The sequence below is a fragment of the Diorhabda sublineata genome, chromosome 3 (genome assembly GCF_026230105.1).
Source record: "Diorhabda sublineata isolate icDioSubl1.1 chromosome 3, icDioSubl1.1, whole genome shotgun sequence".
NCBI classification, from domain to species: Eukaryota; Metazoa; Arthropoda; class Insecta; order Coleoptera; family Chrysomelidae; genus Diorhabda; species Diorhabda sublineata.
Genome location: NC_079476.1, coordinates 7,436,219 through 7,454,426, shown reverse-complemented (window position 1 = coordinate 7,454,426; position 18,208 = coordinate 7,436,219). Strand labels below are relative to the sequence as shown.

Sequence of the window (18,208 nt, the reverse complement as noted above, 5' to 3'; positions counted from 1 at the left end):
GTGTTAATTATGTTTGTACATGCTTATAATTGATAATTTTGATGTACTGATTTACATTTCTACAAAAATTGATGTTCAATAAATTTTTTCTCGATTAACCGTGGTTTTCATTTATCCGTGTAAGGGGGACCCCACCATTACCCCGGATAATCGGGGTTCTACTGTATATAAAAAAAACCCAAAAAAAATAAATAAATAAAAAAAATCTTGGACAAAAAAATAACAACACCGCTAGAAGCAGCCGAGCAAGCACTCCCCAACAAAACATCCACAAACCCAGCCCTGCAGAGGAAAAAAAATTCCTATATCAGGGCCTAAGCAAAACATACCCAAATTACCCAAAAAAAACCTTCCTTCCAAATTCTACCCAACGAATCTCTCTCTCTCTCTCTTAGTGCCGCTTTCCAAGTTGACTCCGAGAATTCGACGAGTGAACAAGTGCGAGAGTGAAGTGAAGTGAAAGCGGACTCAGGTAGTCAAGTGAGATCCTGATAAAACTTTCTTTTTTTTGCAGGTAGCTGTGCTTTGACACAGCCTTTTATTTATAATGATAGACAATACTTCCGCATGAAAGAATTGTGTTTGTAAACATAAATTTGATTGTGCGGAATTTTACCGTTTTCGAAACAGCCGTACTTCTCAGCACGGCTTAACATTTTATTTTTAGGTAATTTCAAGGAAATTGTAGAAAAAAAATTACTAAGACAAGAGTACAGGCATGGAGCCGGAAAACCCCAAATGTAGGGAAAAACCCTACGATAGGGGAACATCGAAAGACAGGAAACTTCATGGAATCACAAATGAAGAGCTGAAAAGAAAGAAAGAAGAACTGAATGAAACGAAGGAAGAAAATAAGCAATTGAAAAGAACAATTGAAATATATCTGGTAAAAATGGACAACATGAAAGATACAATGAAAGCACTACACGACCAAGTAACAAAACTGTTAGAACAAAATGAAAATAACCAAAAAAAAGGACAACCTCAAACGGAAGACAAAATGAGGGAAAGGAAATGCGAGAGCTCGACCATAGTCATGGAGGAATCCAACAGCGAAGACTGCCCAATGGAAGAGGAGGATTTCACGCAAGTGAAAAACAAAAGAAAACGAAAAAAAGCGAAAAGCAAACCTAAGGAAGAAAACAAAAACGAAAGTAATGAAAGTGGAAAAGAAATAGAGGAAGAACTAAAAAAAATTAAGAGAGACGAGGAAGAAAAACAAAAAAACCAGAGAGGAGGCCACCTCCAATTATATTGAAATCCCCACTGATGTGGACTGTTATCAGGAAACAACTGATACAGAGAAGTATCAACGCCCAATGCAAAATGGGCAGTTTCACAGGAAAGATCACAACGGCAATCAGTGGATGATTTCAACAAAATGAAGATGCTCCTGAGCGAGCACAAAGAAATAGAGTGGTACACATACGCACTCAAAGAAAAAAAAGAAAGAAAGCTAGTGATAAAAGGACTAGCAGTCAACACCCCAGCACCGGAAGTAGAAACCGAGCTGAGGAAAATAGGATTGAAACCCAAAAAAAATTGGCAACTCGCGAGCTATACACAAAAAAACAAAGATAATACAAGAAAATTACTACCAATATACGTGCGCTGTGTAAGATGCGCAGGAGAACACAGGACCGCGGACTGCACCCTGAGCAAAACGGAGAAACCGAAATGCAGAAACTGCGCAGGAGATCACCCAGCCAACTACAGGGGATGTCCAAAAAATCCAAAAAAAGAGGAAACTAAAAAATAAACAACGAAAACCACGATCCCAGGAGTCAGCTACGCCCAAACGGCCAAGAAAACGCCGTCAGTCACAACCTCACAAAAACAACAAGGAACGGGCGACATATTGAGTATGCTGCAGAACATGCAGGCACTCATAGCGACATTAATAGCCCAACAAGCCAAATAAAATGACAAACAACCTTCCTAGTCAAATAAAGATCGGCTAGTGGTACACAGGAGGACTATGAACAAACCAAAACACCATGGGAGTGATCTTGGAGGAAGAAGATTACGATATCTTCGCACTACAAGAAACGAGATTGCCAGGTGACACACACAGATTCACCTGGCCAGGCTACAACGTCTATAGAGACGATATAAACGGACGCTCCGGAGGTACAGCGATCTTAGTGAAAAAAGAGTTGTGCCAACACAGAATAAACTCACCGGACGGACTACTTAGCATGGAGGCGACAATAGTAGTCATTAAAACATCATACGGCGATATTAGAATAATATCAGCATACGTACGGCCAGACACCACAATACACGAGGAAGACGTGTTAGTTCCAGGTGGCAAAAAAGGCATTATCATAGGAGATCTGAATGCCAAGTCCCTTGCGTGATACAGCACAAGAAGAAACAGACAAGGAAGAAACTTGGAGAAGATCATAGAAGATCACCCATCCTATCAAGCGATAGGACCGGTAAGACCGACACATTACCCACCAGACGGAGGAAGGCCTGAGATTATAGACACCGCTGTGTTGAGAGACATGACGAAGCCTGTAGAAATCGGGACCATAGAAGGCGGCGACGCTCACTCACCAATCGTCGTCACCATTGGTAGCGGCAACAGACAAACAGGAAGAACCGTGAGAAAAACCAACTGGGACAAATTCAGAAGGCTAACAGGACAGCTGTTAGGACCAATCACGGAAATAAAAAACCAAGGAGATGCTAGAAGAACAGGTCTGTTTCTTCGAAGAAGCACTATCAGAAGCGATAGAACGAAGTACCACAATGACCGTAGCAGACAAATACGGCAAATTCAAAAATATAAGTGACGATTTGAGAAATCTGATTAGGGAGAAAAACCGAATAGCTAGAAGAGCCCAAAGGACACAAAACCCAGAAGAAAGGAGAGTCAGGGAAATGAAACAGGAAATTCAAGAAAAATTACAGGAACACAGGAGCGATGAATGGAACAGAAGGATAAACGAATTAGACCCGCAAAAACCCGGATTATGGAACATATCTAAAGTCCTAAGAGAAGAAAGAAAACCAATGCCGCCAATACACGGAAGCAACGGGATGGCGTACACAGACAAAGAGAAGGCAGAAGAGCTGAAAAACACAATGGAACTTCAGTTCACACTGAACGAGCATCCCGACGAAGACATGGACTTCTCAGACATGATAGAAGAAAATATAAACGAATACCTAGAAGACGAGGAAGACCAAGAAACCCTAGGATTCGCAACACCGATGGAAGTGAAGGAATTACTTAAGTTCGCATCAGCAAGGAAAGCACAGGGAGTAGACGGAATCTCAAACAGAGCACTGAAAAACATGCCAAAAAAAAAGGTATGGCATACCTTTCGAACATAATAAGTGGCATGCTGAAGACAAAACACTTCTCATCGAGATGGAAACAAGCAGACATTATCATGCTGAGAAAACCCAGGAAAGACCCCACTTTCCCCCAAAACTATAAACCGATAAGTTTGCTACCTGCCATGAGTAAAATCGCAGAGAGAGTGATACTGAGGATTCTGAACGAACAAACAAGGACATTAAACACTATACCAGAGGAACAATTCGGCTTCAGGAAAAACCACAGCACCGAACAACAAATTTTGAGACTAGTAGAATATACTACTCAAGGTTTCAACCAGAAAGAATCCACAAGGGCAATCTTCCTAGACATAAGCAAAGCCTTCGACCGAGGATGGCACGAGGGCTTGCTCTACAAGATGAAAGAGGCAGGATATACAAAACCGCTCATAAAACTTCTGAGCACATACCTCAAAGACAGAAAGTTTCAGGTGAAGGTTGCAAACGAAAAATCGGAAGTCGGAGAGCAGCAGGCGAGAGTACCGCAAGGAGCGGTACTATCACCAATGCTGTATAACATATACACAGCAGACATCCCGAAAACGGAAAACACCTTGACAGCGCTATATGCGGACGACACCGCAATAGCAACAAGGTGCGTTAAGGTGAAAAACATCACGAAAAGACTCCAAAACGCCGCAAAAAAGATTGACGAATGGTGCAAAACATGGAAAATACAAGTCAACTGCGGAAAAAGCCAAGCAGTTCTCTTCAAGAAAAAAAGGAGCCACCAACCCGACCGGAAAATAAAAATTAACAACGAAGAAATCCAGTGGACAAAAAAGGCAAAATACCTAGGCGTAACGCTAGACGAAAGTCTCACTTTTAACGAACACGTGGAAAACACTAGTGATAAAGTGAGACAAGCGAGAGCAAGACTATGCGGATTAATCGGTAGAAAAAGCAAGTTAAAGACGGAAACAAAACTCAGATTTATCAGGAGTATAATAATACCGATTATACCGTACGCCTCTGTTGCCTGGGGACACACGTGCAAAACAAACAGCAAGAAACTACAGGCTCAACAAAACATAACGCTGAGACAAGCACTAAATGTTCACTGGACAACAAGTAGCGAGGAAATAACGAGTGGCCCAAAAGTCGCGCAACGCTATCACAAAATGCGCATGGGTTGGTTTCACCCTACTAGTACAAGGTTACGTATTTCTACCGAATATCTTACAGTTGTTCGTGTGTAAAGGAGCGGTGAGGGTATTTAAATGTGTAACGAATGTGTAACCATGGCAACGGGATCGAGTTATCGGTTCACAATTGCGGAACGCGTGTTTTTAGAGACCTCGTACTACCGTTATCATGCCGATTATCAAAACATTTTCTCCGATTTTGCCGAAAAATATCCTAACAGTCAAGTTCCGAGGCGTGAAACTGTGTATCGCTTGATAAAAAGGTACTGTGAATGATACGAAGCGTTCGGGGCGGCCACGCAGCGTGCGAACTGCAGAAAACCTACACATCGTCGCTGAGAGTTTTATTGAAACACCGGAGCGATCAATCCGTAAAGCTTGCCATGAATTGGAAATTTCTCGTTCCAGCTTGCAGCGAATAATGAAGGAAGTAGGTATGCATGTTTACAGATCACGTCTTTTACAAGCATTAACAGAAGACGATCCGGACCGCAGACTTCAGTTTGCTGAGTGGTACGTAATTCGATGTGAAGCGTTCAAAGACTTCTTTAAAACCATTTTGTGGTCAGATGAAGCACAATTTAAATTAAATGGCCGAATCAACAGACACAATTGCGTATACTGGTCTACAGACAATCCGCATATCACCATCCAATAAGAATTAAATGTTCCAGGTGTAACGGTATGGCTTGGTGTTTGCTCCTTCGGAATCATTGGCCCTTACTTTTTCGACACAACAGTAACAGGTGCTGCATACCTTGATTTGTTGATGGAACTGCGCGAAGAACTGAATAATAACCCGGATTTTTCTGGTCGTGTGTTAACTCTTCAACAAGATGGCGCGCCGGCCCATTACGCTGTAATTGTTCGCGAATTCCTAAATCAAAATTTTCCGGATTGGATTGGTAGACGAGGTCAAGTGGAATGGCCACCAAGATCTCCTGACCTGACTCCTTTAGATTTTGCAGTGTGGGGAATTTTAAAGGATAAGGTGTTCAAAAATGCTTTACCAGATGTGGAGACCATGAAAAACATAATCACCAACGAAGTCAATACGCTGAATGCAGATAAACCTACACTTGCGCGCATCTGTAAAGCTGTTAAGAAGCGATGTCTGAAGTGCACAGAACAAGAAGGAGGTCATTTCGAACATCTGTTATGATGCCAAGGAGTCAGCTTTTGCCTTGCTTCAAACTAATTTTGTGTATTTCGTTTTTTTTTCGAATAAATTTTGTACTTTTGCCACGCAAGGTCATTTTTTTTCAATTGTTTGCGCGACTTTTGGGCCACTCTGTATACGGAGAAACGGGACCTGGAAAAGTATTAGACATTATGGACCATAGGGCAATACAGCTATTCGAGGAGTTAGCAACGCACCCCAACGAAGAATTGAAGGAACTCATAAGATACACTGAGGAAGACTACAAGAAACACAAGAGGCCCAGAAGACAATTGGATGGATAGGTAAAGTAGGTTAAGTTAGGTTAGTAGTAGTAGTAGATTAGGTTAGTCTAATAATAGAAAAAAAAGTACACAAAAAAAATACACAACAAAAAAAAATTCTTATCCACAATCCTAGGTTTACAGAGACAACCCACAAGAGGACACCCCCCGACACGGTAACTCCGCATTTCATAAGCAAGTGCAGAGTTATACATCGGGGACAGCTATAGAGAAGGCGAAGGACCACTCGGATTAGATCTTTTCCTAACGGTAGGAGGTAGGAAGAGGTTTACCCAAGGCAGCGAAACACACACACACACACATTAAGACGTCCAGACCAAGAAGCCAATAGTGTATAGCCAACAGGCTAATCTCTTAACAAAAAGATAAGACATCCCAGAATCTCCCATAGACCTCAGGGGAGAGGAAAGAGTCTACGCGCGAAAATGCGACATGAAAGAGGATGAGGACCTGTCGAAATGACAGGGGGTGGTGGAATGTTCTTCTTCGCACCCACTCGTGGATTTATCCGGGGGTGGATGCCTAGAGGGACGGGTTCGTCTCAGGGGAAAATGTGTGTGTGTATGTGTGTGTGTGTGTGTGGGTCGCTTTCCAGTTACTTTTTTAGAGCGCTACGAGAAGGTCGCACGTACGGATTCAAGGACTACTGTATAATCGGTCACTGTTTCATTAGAAAACACACCGGTAAACGCAGGGTCGCCTACAGCGATTCAAACTCTCACTTACAAAGAAAGTATTCAACGTTACAGCGTCGTCATGTTTAGCGTGTACAGTTGCAAAAGTGCCCCTTTCGGGGTTTGTTGCTCCACCTATCTGCCCTTTTCGGGGCTTTTTTTTATAATGAAATAAACCCTTCGGGGGCAAGTGTTTGAAGAACCCGCGTGAGTCCTAGGATCAGTCAGTTTCAGGTGAATATTATTTTCAATCTCATTTTCATAAAACACTAACAGGCAATCAAAAGGGTCAGGAATTCTTTAACCGGGGAGGAAACTCCCTCCGGCAGCGAGTCCGCTGTCGGATTTGATAGCCAACTTCTCTTGTTAGGTACTAACAAAGGAATTCAATTTTCGAAATCCTCATTCCGACCTTCTCACTTGATCTCGACTCTCTCATTTAACCTATTCCCCTTTGAAAATGCCCCGAGTAGCCTGTTCCCCTATACAAACTCGAAGCAAACCCGTATCCACCGTCTACGAACTCCCACCACTCCCGACCAATCCCAATTCTCTTCCTGAGGAGAAAACCTTCTCAGAAATAGGCGTAGACCTCTTGCGGTACAGTCCAGAGACTTAACTCCAGAACTTAACAATGTTTGTAATGCCATGAAATATATCCATAATCTCCAACGAATCTGCGGATTCCTATACATCTAGGGTCTCGCAGAAATCAGCCAGCTCTAAATCCCCGCAGGTTAATTATACCCAACTAGGCGCGATCCCCAAAACGAATATTCCTCCCCTACTTTCCAAATCAATCCCAATATGTCAAAAGCAAAAACAAATTACCCAAAATACCCTTAAACCCCAAGCACCAACTCAAACCCAGATCCCACCAACAATCCCAATCCATCACCCAACAACAATCTCAATCTCGCACCTCCGCTCCAGATACTCAATCTGAGAAACATTCCTAAAAAATATACCTCACAGAGAGAGCTCTACAATCTCCTCAATACGCAAGAGCTATTGAAGGGACAAATGCGCTTTCTCAAATCTAACCCCAACGGAGCGCCCTCCTCAAAATTCCTTCCACGTTTCATCACGAAACGTTGGCAAGGAAAATCCGTTACGCCATAGGCGACGAGAAAATCGTCGTTATCCCGATAAACTCTCCACAACGAGTCCAAAGACCCCCAACTAAAACCGACGGAGAGTTCCTGGAGATCCTCTCTACACTAAAATTCCCCGTTATGAAAACTTGCTAGATCTACAAATAAACCCACATCCATGTTTCGAATCATTACAGATTCCGAAACAGCCTACCATCACGCCCTCATCAAGGGTATCAACTTCCACGGGCTTTCGCACTACTGCGAAGCCTCAAATTCAAACACCATACCCGCAGTCCCCAAATATTGCCTGTGGTGCTTCTGGTCACAAGCCAGAAAAATGCCCAAAATCAAACTCCCCTACTTGTAAAAATTGCGATGGATCTCACCCCGCCTTCCACCCCCACTGCTCGAAAAGGATGGAAACACCGAAAGCCCCCCAGGATACAGCCCCAGTCACCCTGGAAAAACCTCAAACCCCGTATGACCTGTGTACTGACACTAAAATCCTAATTGAAATCTTGGCAAGAACAATAATGAATGCCAACTCCACTTCTCGTGCACTAAGAGCCGAATCAATAAAACGCCTCATTCCCCCTTTTTATGGTTATAATTGTACCGTAACCAGCGGCGTGGGTAACCGCATTCATTTCGCCTTCACCCAAAAACCAAACACTTCCCACTGAAAAATAAAGTTCCATGGACTTTACAATAGGGACCGTTAATTGCCAAGGTTTAGCCAGAAAACGACATCTACTGAAGCACTTATTAAGCTCTCACAATATCCAAATTTTATCTATAACCGACACCCTTTCCAAATTACCTCCAAGTTTCACTGGCTATACCCCTTTCCACTTGGACAGAAACTCCTACTGGCAACGGCAACGGACTTTTCGTCCGTAACGGACTCCTCTCGACACCCCATCCCCTACCCCCATTTCTGTCTCACCAGAACCTGGATTGCATAGCCATCGATATCTCGTGGAATAACGAGATTATCACTTTCATCTCTTACTGCAAACACCAACAACAATCACTTTCTCTCGACCTCCTCGAATATGCATCCACTCTTCCTAGAGCCATCATTATGGGTGACCTCAACTCCAGGAATACCCTTTTTGGTGATACCACAACCAACCTAGCCGGCAGACTTCTCGCAGACTCCCTAATTTCTCTTCCCCTTTCTCGGATTAAAAACCGAAATCCAACACTCGTGAGTCACCTGGGCTCTTCCATCGTTGACCACATAATCTTCACGGACAGATTAATTACCCTTATTGAGGACGAATGCTCTATATGCGACCCAATCACCTCAGACCACGTTCCTTTATTGGTCAACACATCTTTTTTTAACCCAATAAAACCCCCTCCAACTAGCTTCACCTATCGGTACTTCAAAAATGCCGACTGGATCTCCTTCGCAAACCATATCAATTCCAATTTACCCCAACCCACTATTCTTCGGACTACCGAAGAACTAGACAAATACGCGGAGAATTTCCAATCCCTCATTATCGATGCGCAAGACATCGCCGTCCCTCTTACCACCGTTCACACCAACTATATATCAATCTCTCAAAATATCCGATCCAATATTCGCCAGAAAAGACAGTTATACAGGCTGTACGTTAGAACTAGAGACCCAGCGGTCAAAACGCAATGGAATCGTCTCAACGCCCAAGTCAGGCTGGAAATCAATGCTGAAAAGCGGAGAAAGTGGGAGGCCGCCACTGTCGACTTGGACTATAGACGGGGTCGTGCGTTTTGGCAACAATTATACAGACTAACTGGCCAACGAAAGTATGTAGAATCACACCTTGAAGTACAAGGACAAAAGTATTTCTCACCCGAAGACAAAGCTACCGTCTTCAGAAACAGCTTACAAACTGTCTTTACTCCAACTGACAACCACCATTTCTCAAGGGACTTTGCCGATGAAACCCACTTCTTGACCCAAAACATAACCCGGAGCCCCCACTGGATTACCCAACTAAATGAAAACATTCCACTTCTCGCACCATTTACCTTGGATGTTGTTAGATCGGCTTGCCGATCTGGAAGAACTCCGCTCCCGGGCGGGACGGAATCTCAAGACAGGCATTAAAAAACCTGCCTGAGACAGCTCTCCCTAAGCTCTGCGGTCTATTTGACGCCTGCCTTGCATTTTCTTACTTTCCTCAATGTTGGAAATCCGCCAACACAGTTCTCATTCCTTCCAATCCTGAATCTTACCGCCCTATTTCGCTCATCAGCGTCTTGGGTAAAGTCTTTGAACGTTTGATTAAAGACAGCATCTGGGACTTCTATACAGAGCTTAATATTATTCCAAAACTCCAATTCACATTCAGGCTCAAACACTCCACCCAAAACGCCATCACCAATCTTCAAACCATTTTGACCAAAGCGATGAACCAACAACAGTGTGCCTCCGCCATTTTCATGGATGTTCAGAAAGCTTTCGATCAGGTCTGGACTTATTAGGAAGCTTCTGACTATCCGCATGCCACCTCCTACTATAAAATTGATATATTCATATCTCACCAACCGTTCCATCAAAGTCAAAGTTGATCATTGCCTTTCCGAATCTTTTACCCCACTTACTGGCGTTCCACAAGGCTCAATTCTGTCCCCACTACTCTATATAATCTATACGTATGACACTCCAGTCCCACTTGACCCAACAGTAAAGATCCAAATGTACGCGGATGACACCGCACTCATCGCCTATGCCCAAAACATGCTCTCCCTCAATATCAAATCCCAAAATATTCTGAATCAATTTTCGGATTGGTGCAGAAAATGGAGGGTTACTCTCAATTCTCAAAAAACTCAAGCAATCGCCTTCATACATCCCCAATACGTGCGCAAACATCAACCTCAAAACCTCCACTTGATACTTTGGGGAGAGGGGCTCGAAATCCGCAGAGAAGCCGTCTATCTGGGTGTGAAATTCACTCACACTCTCAATTGGACGGCCGATCTGAATGACACTCTGAACAGAGTACGGAAACGAGTCAGGCTCATCAAAGCTCTTGGTGGAAATTTCGGACGAACCCACCCCCTGACCCTACTTCATACGTATAAAACATACATCCGCCCCATTATCGAATATAGAGCAAACGTCTTTAGCACTTTACCCGAATATCTGATCAAAAGACTCCTGACCTGCGAGCAGTCCATTCTTAGGTACTGCCAATACAAGTGTAGGTTTAGCCCTAGCAACACCGTTTATGTCAATACTGACATAACCCTCATTCCGAGCCGCCTAAATGACCTCCAAGTCCGCTATGTGATGCGAACCATCGAATCAAGTAATTCCGCTGCGAAAGAAACACTCCTCATCCCCTGGACCAAGAATACGCGGCCACTAGGCTCAAAACCCAAAAAAATTCCCTTATCCGCCACTTCGAAAAAATTAATAAAAAATAACAACCCCGCTAGAAGCAGCCGGGCAAGCATTCCCCAACAAAACAGCCACAAACCCAGCCCTACAGAGGAAAAAAAATCCTATATCAGGGCCTAAGCAAAACATACCCAAATTACCCAAAAAAAACCTTCCTTCCAAATTCTACCCAACGAATCTCTCTCTCTCTCTCTCTCTCTCTCTCTAGTAGTTGACACCGAGACGAGTGAACAAGTGCGAGAGTGAAGTAAAGTGAAAGCGGACTCAGGTAGTGAAGTGAGACCCTGATAAAACTTTCTTCTTTTTACAGGTAGCTGTGCTTTGACACAGCCTTTTATTTATAATGATAGAAAATACTTCCGCACGAAAGAATTGTGTTTGTTAACACAAATTTGATTGTGCGGAATTTCTCCGTTTTCTCAGTACAGCTTAACATTTTATTTTTAGGTAATTTCCAGGTACCCAAGCAAAATAGGAAAACCAAGACAGAAAGTAACAGGCATGGAGCCCGAAAACTCCAAAAATAGGGAGAAACCATACGACAGAGGATCGTCGATAAAACGACAAGAAGAAGAGAAAATAATTGAGTTGTCAAAAATTATAACTAAACAACAAGCTGAATATGAATTATTGATAAAGACGATGGGACAACAAATAGAATCCCTCGAAGAGAACATTAAAAACTTTGAATAAACGATTACTGGTAATGATCAGCAAATTAAGTCCTTAAATGGCACTATTCAAGTACTGCATGCCGAAAACAATTCATTGGCAGAAAAAATAGCTAAAAAGGAATCCAACTACAGAAAAAGAAGATAAGACGAAAACTCAAAATAAAATGAGCGAAGGAACACAAAATGAAGACTGCCCCATGGAAGCAGAGTATATGTAAGTGAAGAATAAAAAAAGAGAAAGAAACCAGAGAGACAATCTTCAGAGGAAGAAGACATATCAATGGACAAACAAGTCCAGGAAGTATTGGAAAAGATAAGGAGAGAAGAACAAAGAAAACAGACAAAACCGGAGAGAAGGCCACCTTCGATAATACTAAAATCCCCACTCATGTGGCCAGCACTACGCAAACAGCTAGTGCAAAGGAAAATCGATGCCCAGTGTAAAATGGGAATACATACAGTAAAAATAACGACGGCGACAAAAGAAGACTTCAACAGAATGAAGATGCTCCTGAGCGAGTATAAGGAGATTGAGTGGTATACGTACCTACTGAACGAAGAAAAAGAGAGGAAGCTTGTCATAAAAGGACTGGCTGTTAACACCCCAGTGTCAGATGTAGGGGAAGAACTGAGGGAAAAAGGATTAAGACCAAAAAAAGTATGGCAGCTGACAAGTCGTACACAAAGAAACGTGGACAACACCCGAAAACTACTACCTATATACACTGGATATCGTTTATAACAACTTCGGTTATAACGACGTATCGGTTATAGCGACCATATTTTCCGGACCCGAGATTCTACATGCCTTAGCAACGCATTTTTGATCGGAAATAACGACCTCGGTTATAACGACTGATCGGTTATAACAACTCATTTTGGTAAGACCCACCAAATTAAAAGATCGGTTTTAGCGACGCCGTTCCTGTAATTCATAAGGAGACATTGTCTACAAAAGCCTTTATTTTTCTAGGAAACCTTTTGATAGAAAATCAGGTTTTAAACTGGTGAGGACTTTTCTGGGTGTTCACTCTTTGCTTATGTAGTTTAACTTTAACATTCAAAGGTGCAACTCTGTGTGGTAACTTGTGAACATCATGTTTAAAAGAAAAACTTTTACGTTGGAGGAGAAATACCTCATTTGCTGCCGTCTAGAGAATGGAGAAACGAACGTCAGCCTAGCAAAAGAATTAGAGGTGAGTCACTCTACAATATCATCCATTTGAAAAAAAAGAGATGAGATAAAAGACATTGTTCAAAAAGGGGATTCATTAAAAAAAAAGAAACTCCGTAATTCCACTAACGAGAATGTGGATCAGTTACTTTTGAAATGGTTCAAAATCCAACGCAGTCGTAATATTCCGATCTCTGGCCCAATTCTGCTAGCAAAAGCGAATGATTTTTTAAAATCTATCCTCCGTAGTTCCAGGGAATCGGAAGAAATTATTTCCAGAAGTTGGGTCCAACGGTTTTGCGTTAGGCATGCCATTGTTATTAAAAAACTTAGTGGGGAAGCCGCGGGAGTCCCATCGGCAACATCTAATGATTGGCTATCCAAAGTTTGGCCTACTATTCGAGAAGGCTACAGTGATAGTGATGTATTCAACGCTGATGAGACAGGTTTATTTTATAAACTTACGCCTGACCGTACCCTTCACTTCAAAGGAGAAAAATGTTCAAACGGGAAACTTTCGAAAGAAAGGATAACTGTTTTAGTTGCTGCAAACATGAGTGGATCAGAAAAACGTAAGCTTTTCGTGATAGGAAAGTCTAAGAACCCGCGTTGCTTCAAAAATGTAAAAAATTTGCCAGTCGATTATTACAATAACCAGAAAGCCTGGATGACAACCGATCTGTTCAATAAATTCCTTTTAGACTGGGACAAGGAATTGAAGAAAAAGCGCAGAAAGATTTTGCTACTCATCGATAATTGCCCTTCTCATATTGATTTGAGAGATTTTGAATTTATAAAGGTTGTATTTTTACCACCTAACACAACGTCCGTTCTCCAGCCAATAGACCAAGGGATAATACAGAAGATTAAAACTAATTTCAGAAAGCAGCTTGTTTTACGGTTTCTTCAAGATGTGGAGGAAAATCGGGAAACAAAAATTAGCATCCTTGATGCTATTATAATGGTCCACCAAGCTTGGGAAGATGTACCTGCGACAACAATCACAAATTGTTTCAAACATTCTGGTGTGCTGGGAAATCAAAATGAGGAACAACCGTCAGAACCAGCCGAAACTAACGCACTGGATGAACCTGAGTTTTTGCCGTGGTCCGAATCCTTAGAACTGCCAACCTTAATAAATAAAGATGTCTTAGCAGACTATGCAAAAATTGACGAGGGTCTCCACACGGAACAAGATATTAGTGATGAGGACCTTATCAATGAACTTGACGCCGATATTGAAACCGACAATGGAGAAGAGGATGTAGAAGAACAACTTGACATCCCACCGTTAACCGACGCATTGAGGGCGGCACAACTTTTGAAGAAATTTGTGATGTGTGACAATCAATTTTGTACTCAGAATATAAAATCTGGACTTGATGAAATCGAAAAAAAATTTCGCGCGAGTTTTATCTAAAAAAATGTAAAAAACAAAAAGTTATTACCGATTACTTTTCAGCTCGAAATTGATTTTCCTTTTATTTATGTTAATTATTTTAAAAAATTAAGTTTTATATAATTATCAATAAAAAATTCTATTATTATTATGTTGACAATGTGTAATTGATTTAACAAAATTCCTATTTCACATTTGCTTAATGTAGATGTCATGATCGGTTATAACGACGATCGGCTATAGCGACCAAATGTTCCTGGTACATTGAAGGTCGTTATAAACGATATCCAGTGTACATGGTAGTAATCGAGCCCGCAGAGGAACAAACATATAAGAAGCTAAGATACCTATGCCACACAAAAATAAGTGTGGTAGAACAAAAAAGGCACGACGGACCTGTACAATGTTACAGATGTCAGGGATTTCACCACGGACAAAGCACGTGCAACATGGACGTGCACTGCGTGACATGCGCGGGAGCGCACAGAGCGGCGGAATGCACGCTTAACAGGACGGAAAAATCAATTTGTAGGAATTGCGGAGGAGAACACCCCGCAAACTACAAGGGGTGCCCGAAACACCCAAAGAAGACGGAAAACAAACCAGCTACGAGCAGGACGCACTTACGCAATGGCTGCTAAGAAAACGACAGGAGAAGGAACGCTCGAGCTACTGAGTGTGCTGCAGAACATGCAGACACTCATAGCAACACTAATCGCCCAACAGGTAAAGTAAAACGGAGGACCAGGATCATTAGGTTAAGTTAGGTTAGTAAAACACAGTAACACAAAAACCCAAAAAAAAACAGAAAAAAAACATTTTACAAGATTCTAGGTTTCACCGAAGCAACCCACAAGAGGACACCCCCCGACACGGTAACGCATGCATTTCATAAGCAAGTGTAGAGTTATACATCGGGGACAGCTATAGAGAAGGCGAAGGACCACTCGGATTAGGTCTTTTCTTGCCGAAGAAGGTTGGGTTTACCCGAGGCAGCGAAACACACACACACATTAAGACGTCCAGAACAAGAAGCCAATAGTGTATAGCCAACAGGCTAATCTCTTAACAAAAAGGAGTCTACGCGCGAAACTGCGACAGGAATGAGGATGAGGACCTGTCGAAAAGACAGGGGGTGGTGGAATGTCCTTCTTCGCATCCACTCGCGGATTTATCCGGGAGTGGATGCTTAGAGGGACGGGCTTTCTCACGCGTACGTGTGCGTGTGTGCCGCTTTCAGGATCTCTGTGTATCTCGAAGTGTAAACATCGATTTAAATAGTGCGTATAACATAGTGAATTTGAAGAGACAAATTGATTATAAAACGAGATAAAAATTCAGAAGTGCGGAAATACCAAACCCGCTACGAATGGGGTTCTAAGATCTCACGAAAAAACGAGAGCGACATGAAAGTGCGTACATCCGTGTACTCGAATAAGTTCGGTGAAAAACGAAAAGTGTATGTGGAAGGGAGAACCCTAAAAACAATTGAAAATCCGAAAGCGAACAAAATGAACGGTTGCAAGAAGCTAAAAGCTGGTAACAACAATCCCAGCAATACCATAGATGAAGATCAAGACATGATAAACCCCAATATCCCTACCAAAAACAAGTTTGGGGTTCTCAATAATGAGAATCTCGATCAAAGAGGAGAAAGCTTAAGCAGCGCGCCTATAAGCCGCGAAAAAACTCTCTACTTTTTGCCCTATTTTTATCTGTTATGGGCATAAAAAACCTCTAATTTATAATTCTTTTTTTTCTGGGCTACCACTAATAGTTGGTTGAGACAACCCAGTATTCATTTTAATAAAAAGTAGCACGACATTAACAAAAACCTTAACTAAAGTTTGGTTAGCGACTGTGAAAAAAAAATTTACCAGACTGAGTCAGAAAAAGTTCTTAAAAACTAGCCTGCTTAATGCTCCTTCCAAAATGGTACAACATTTATAGTTTTTTTTTACTAAAAATTGAATAATACCACGTTTTGTCATTGAAGTCGTAATTCTTCGAAATTAAGAAACTAAAAAATAATAGTTTTAATTGAATGTGCAGCCTTCTTTTGTCTCCATATCACTGAGAAACTGAATGACCTTAAACATTTATTGACTATCTCGCTCACACTCATTGTTCGGTCGGTAACGACGTTACGAAGAGGATCAGAGGTAATACCTGCGCACTGCACCGCAGGGGCGCAGGGTAAATTTAGTACTGCACCTTGTGTTTAGTGCTACACACGTGTTCTTTAAGTCCTTCGTCTTGAAGTTTCGGTTTGCATTTTTACGATAACTTCGCATTAACTTGGATTCCGTTTTGCTAGTGTTTGGAATTAGTTTATTGGATACAGTTTCATAACGACGACTTAGCGCTCTTAGTGGACTCGATTTACTTTGTGATTTGGACTGCTTTTAAGATGGCAAATGAACAACCTGTGCTTTTCACCTCTAGTGAGTACACAGACATGTTGTTAATTTATGGTGAGACAAGAAGCGTTTCTTCACGTGCTAACGTGAGTTATAACGCAAGATTGTACTCGGAAAGATACCCTAACCGCAGGCGAGCATCCCATGAGATTATTCTTCGCACTGTTAATGCCTGCCGAGAAGGCAGAATTCCTGGCCAAAGAAGTTCTCAAGGAAGACCACGTAGTACTCAAGAGGATGAGGTTGTACTAGAACAAGTATCGGAGGACCCATCTACTTCATTAAGGGTAATTGAACGACGTACTGGCGTTTCTAAATCGCAAGCGCAACGAATTTTGAAGAGGTATGAATACCACCCGTACCATATTCAAAGGGTTCAAACGCTGTTAAGCAGTGATTATACAAAACGTGTATCGTTTTGTCGTGCAATGCTGGAGAAGCATGAGGAAGACCCAAATGTTTTCAACTACGTCTTATGGAGCGACGAGTCGGCCTGTAAAAGAGATGGGTATCTTAATCTACATAATATTCACAGGCAATTAGAAAATCCGCATGACGTAAGACAAGACCGTTCGCAGCACCAATTTAAAATAAATTTATGGACCGGGATCCTCAATGGGCAAATAATTGGCCCATTCGAACTCCCTGCTACCCTTAATGCAGCAATGTATTTAGAATTTTTACAAAATGATCTACCCATTCTTTTGGAAGATGTGTCTCTTAAGACAAGAAGAAGAATGTGGCTGCAGAATGATGGGTGCCCTGCTCACTATGCCCGCGCAGTTAGAGCTTATCTGGATGACACATACCCAAGAAGATGGATTGGCCGGCTAGGACCAATTTTGTGGCCTCCACGCTCCCCAGACCTAAACCCACTGGACTTTTTCTACTGGGGATGTTTAAAAGATAAAGTGTACAGTAAACCAATTCGATAGGTCGATGAATTGCGGCAACGAATCAATGAAGCAGCTCGCGAAATTTAAGTTTAGGACGTTTAAAGACACAGTTTTTAAGAAGATGCAGGTTATGCATAAGAGCAGGTGGCAGAAATTTTGAAAATCTGCTATAATAGTTTATTCAATGTAAATTCTGAATGGTAAATATTTATTTGAATGTTGTAATTGTAAAATCTAATGAAAATAAAAAAAATACAACCCTATGTTCTGTACCCAAATTATTTTGATGCCAGCCTACAACAACAATTATAAAAGGATAATGGATAACTCTATTAGACATTGCTAAACTAAAAAGCGATTACAGTAACTAAAAAGTTGTAAGTTGAAGACAAAAGTCGGCTTAACTTTGTATTACGTATTATTTTTTATTTGAAGTATTGCGAAAGTAGTACGACTTCAATGACTATACTTGATATTATTTAATTTTTAGTAAAAAAAGCTATGAATATTATAC

The 18,208-nt window shown here is 41.7% G+C and overlaps 1 protein-coding gene across 1 annotated transcript; it reads left to right on the top strand.

Moving 5' to 3' along the window:
* The first annotated feature begins 11,969 nt into the window (after positions 1 to 11,969).
* On the top strand, positions 11,970 to 16,108 carry LOC130441182 (tigger transposable element-derived protein 4-like). The gene is made up of 3 exons (XM_056774744.1): positions 11,970 to 12,019; positions 13,229 to 14,317; positions 15,685 to 16,108. The coding sequence occupies exons 1-3, from the start codon at positions 11,970 to 11,972 to the stop codon at positions 16,106 to 16,108; spliced, it is 1,563 nt and encodes a 520-aa protein (XP_056630722.1).
* Positions 16,109 to 18,208: the final 2,100 nt, after the last annotated feature.

Bases quoted from the DNA above. Each gene is read 5' to 3' on its own strand.
- LOC130441182 (XM_056774744.1), top strand. From the start codon at position 11,970: ATGAGCGAAGGAACACAAAATGAAGACTGCCCCATGGAAGCAGAGTAT. The intron at 12,020-13,228 runs GTAAGTGAAGAA...TATCCTCCGTAG, and splicing joins CCCATGGAAGCAGAGTATAT to TTCCAGGGAATCGGAAGAAA. The intron at 14,318-15,684 runs GTGTGACAATCA...GTGAATTTGAAG, and splicing joins CTTTTGAAGAAATTTGTGAT to AGACAAATTGATTATAAAAC.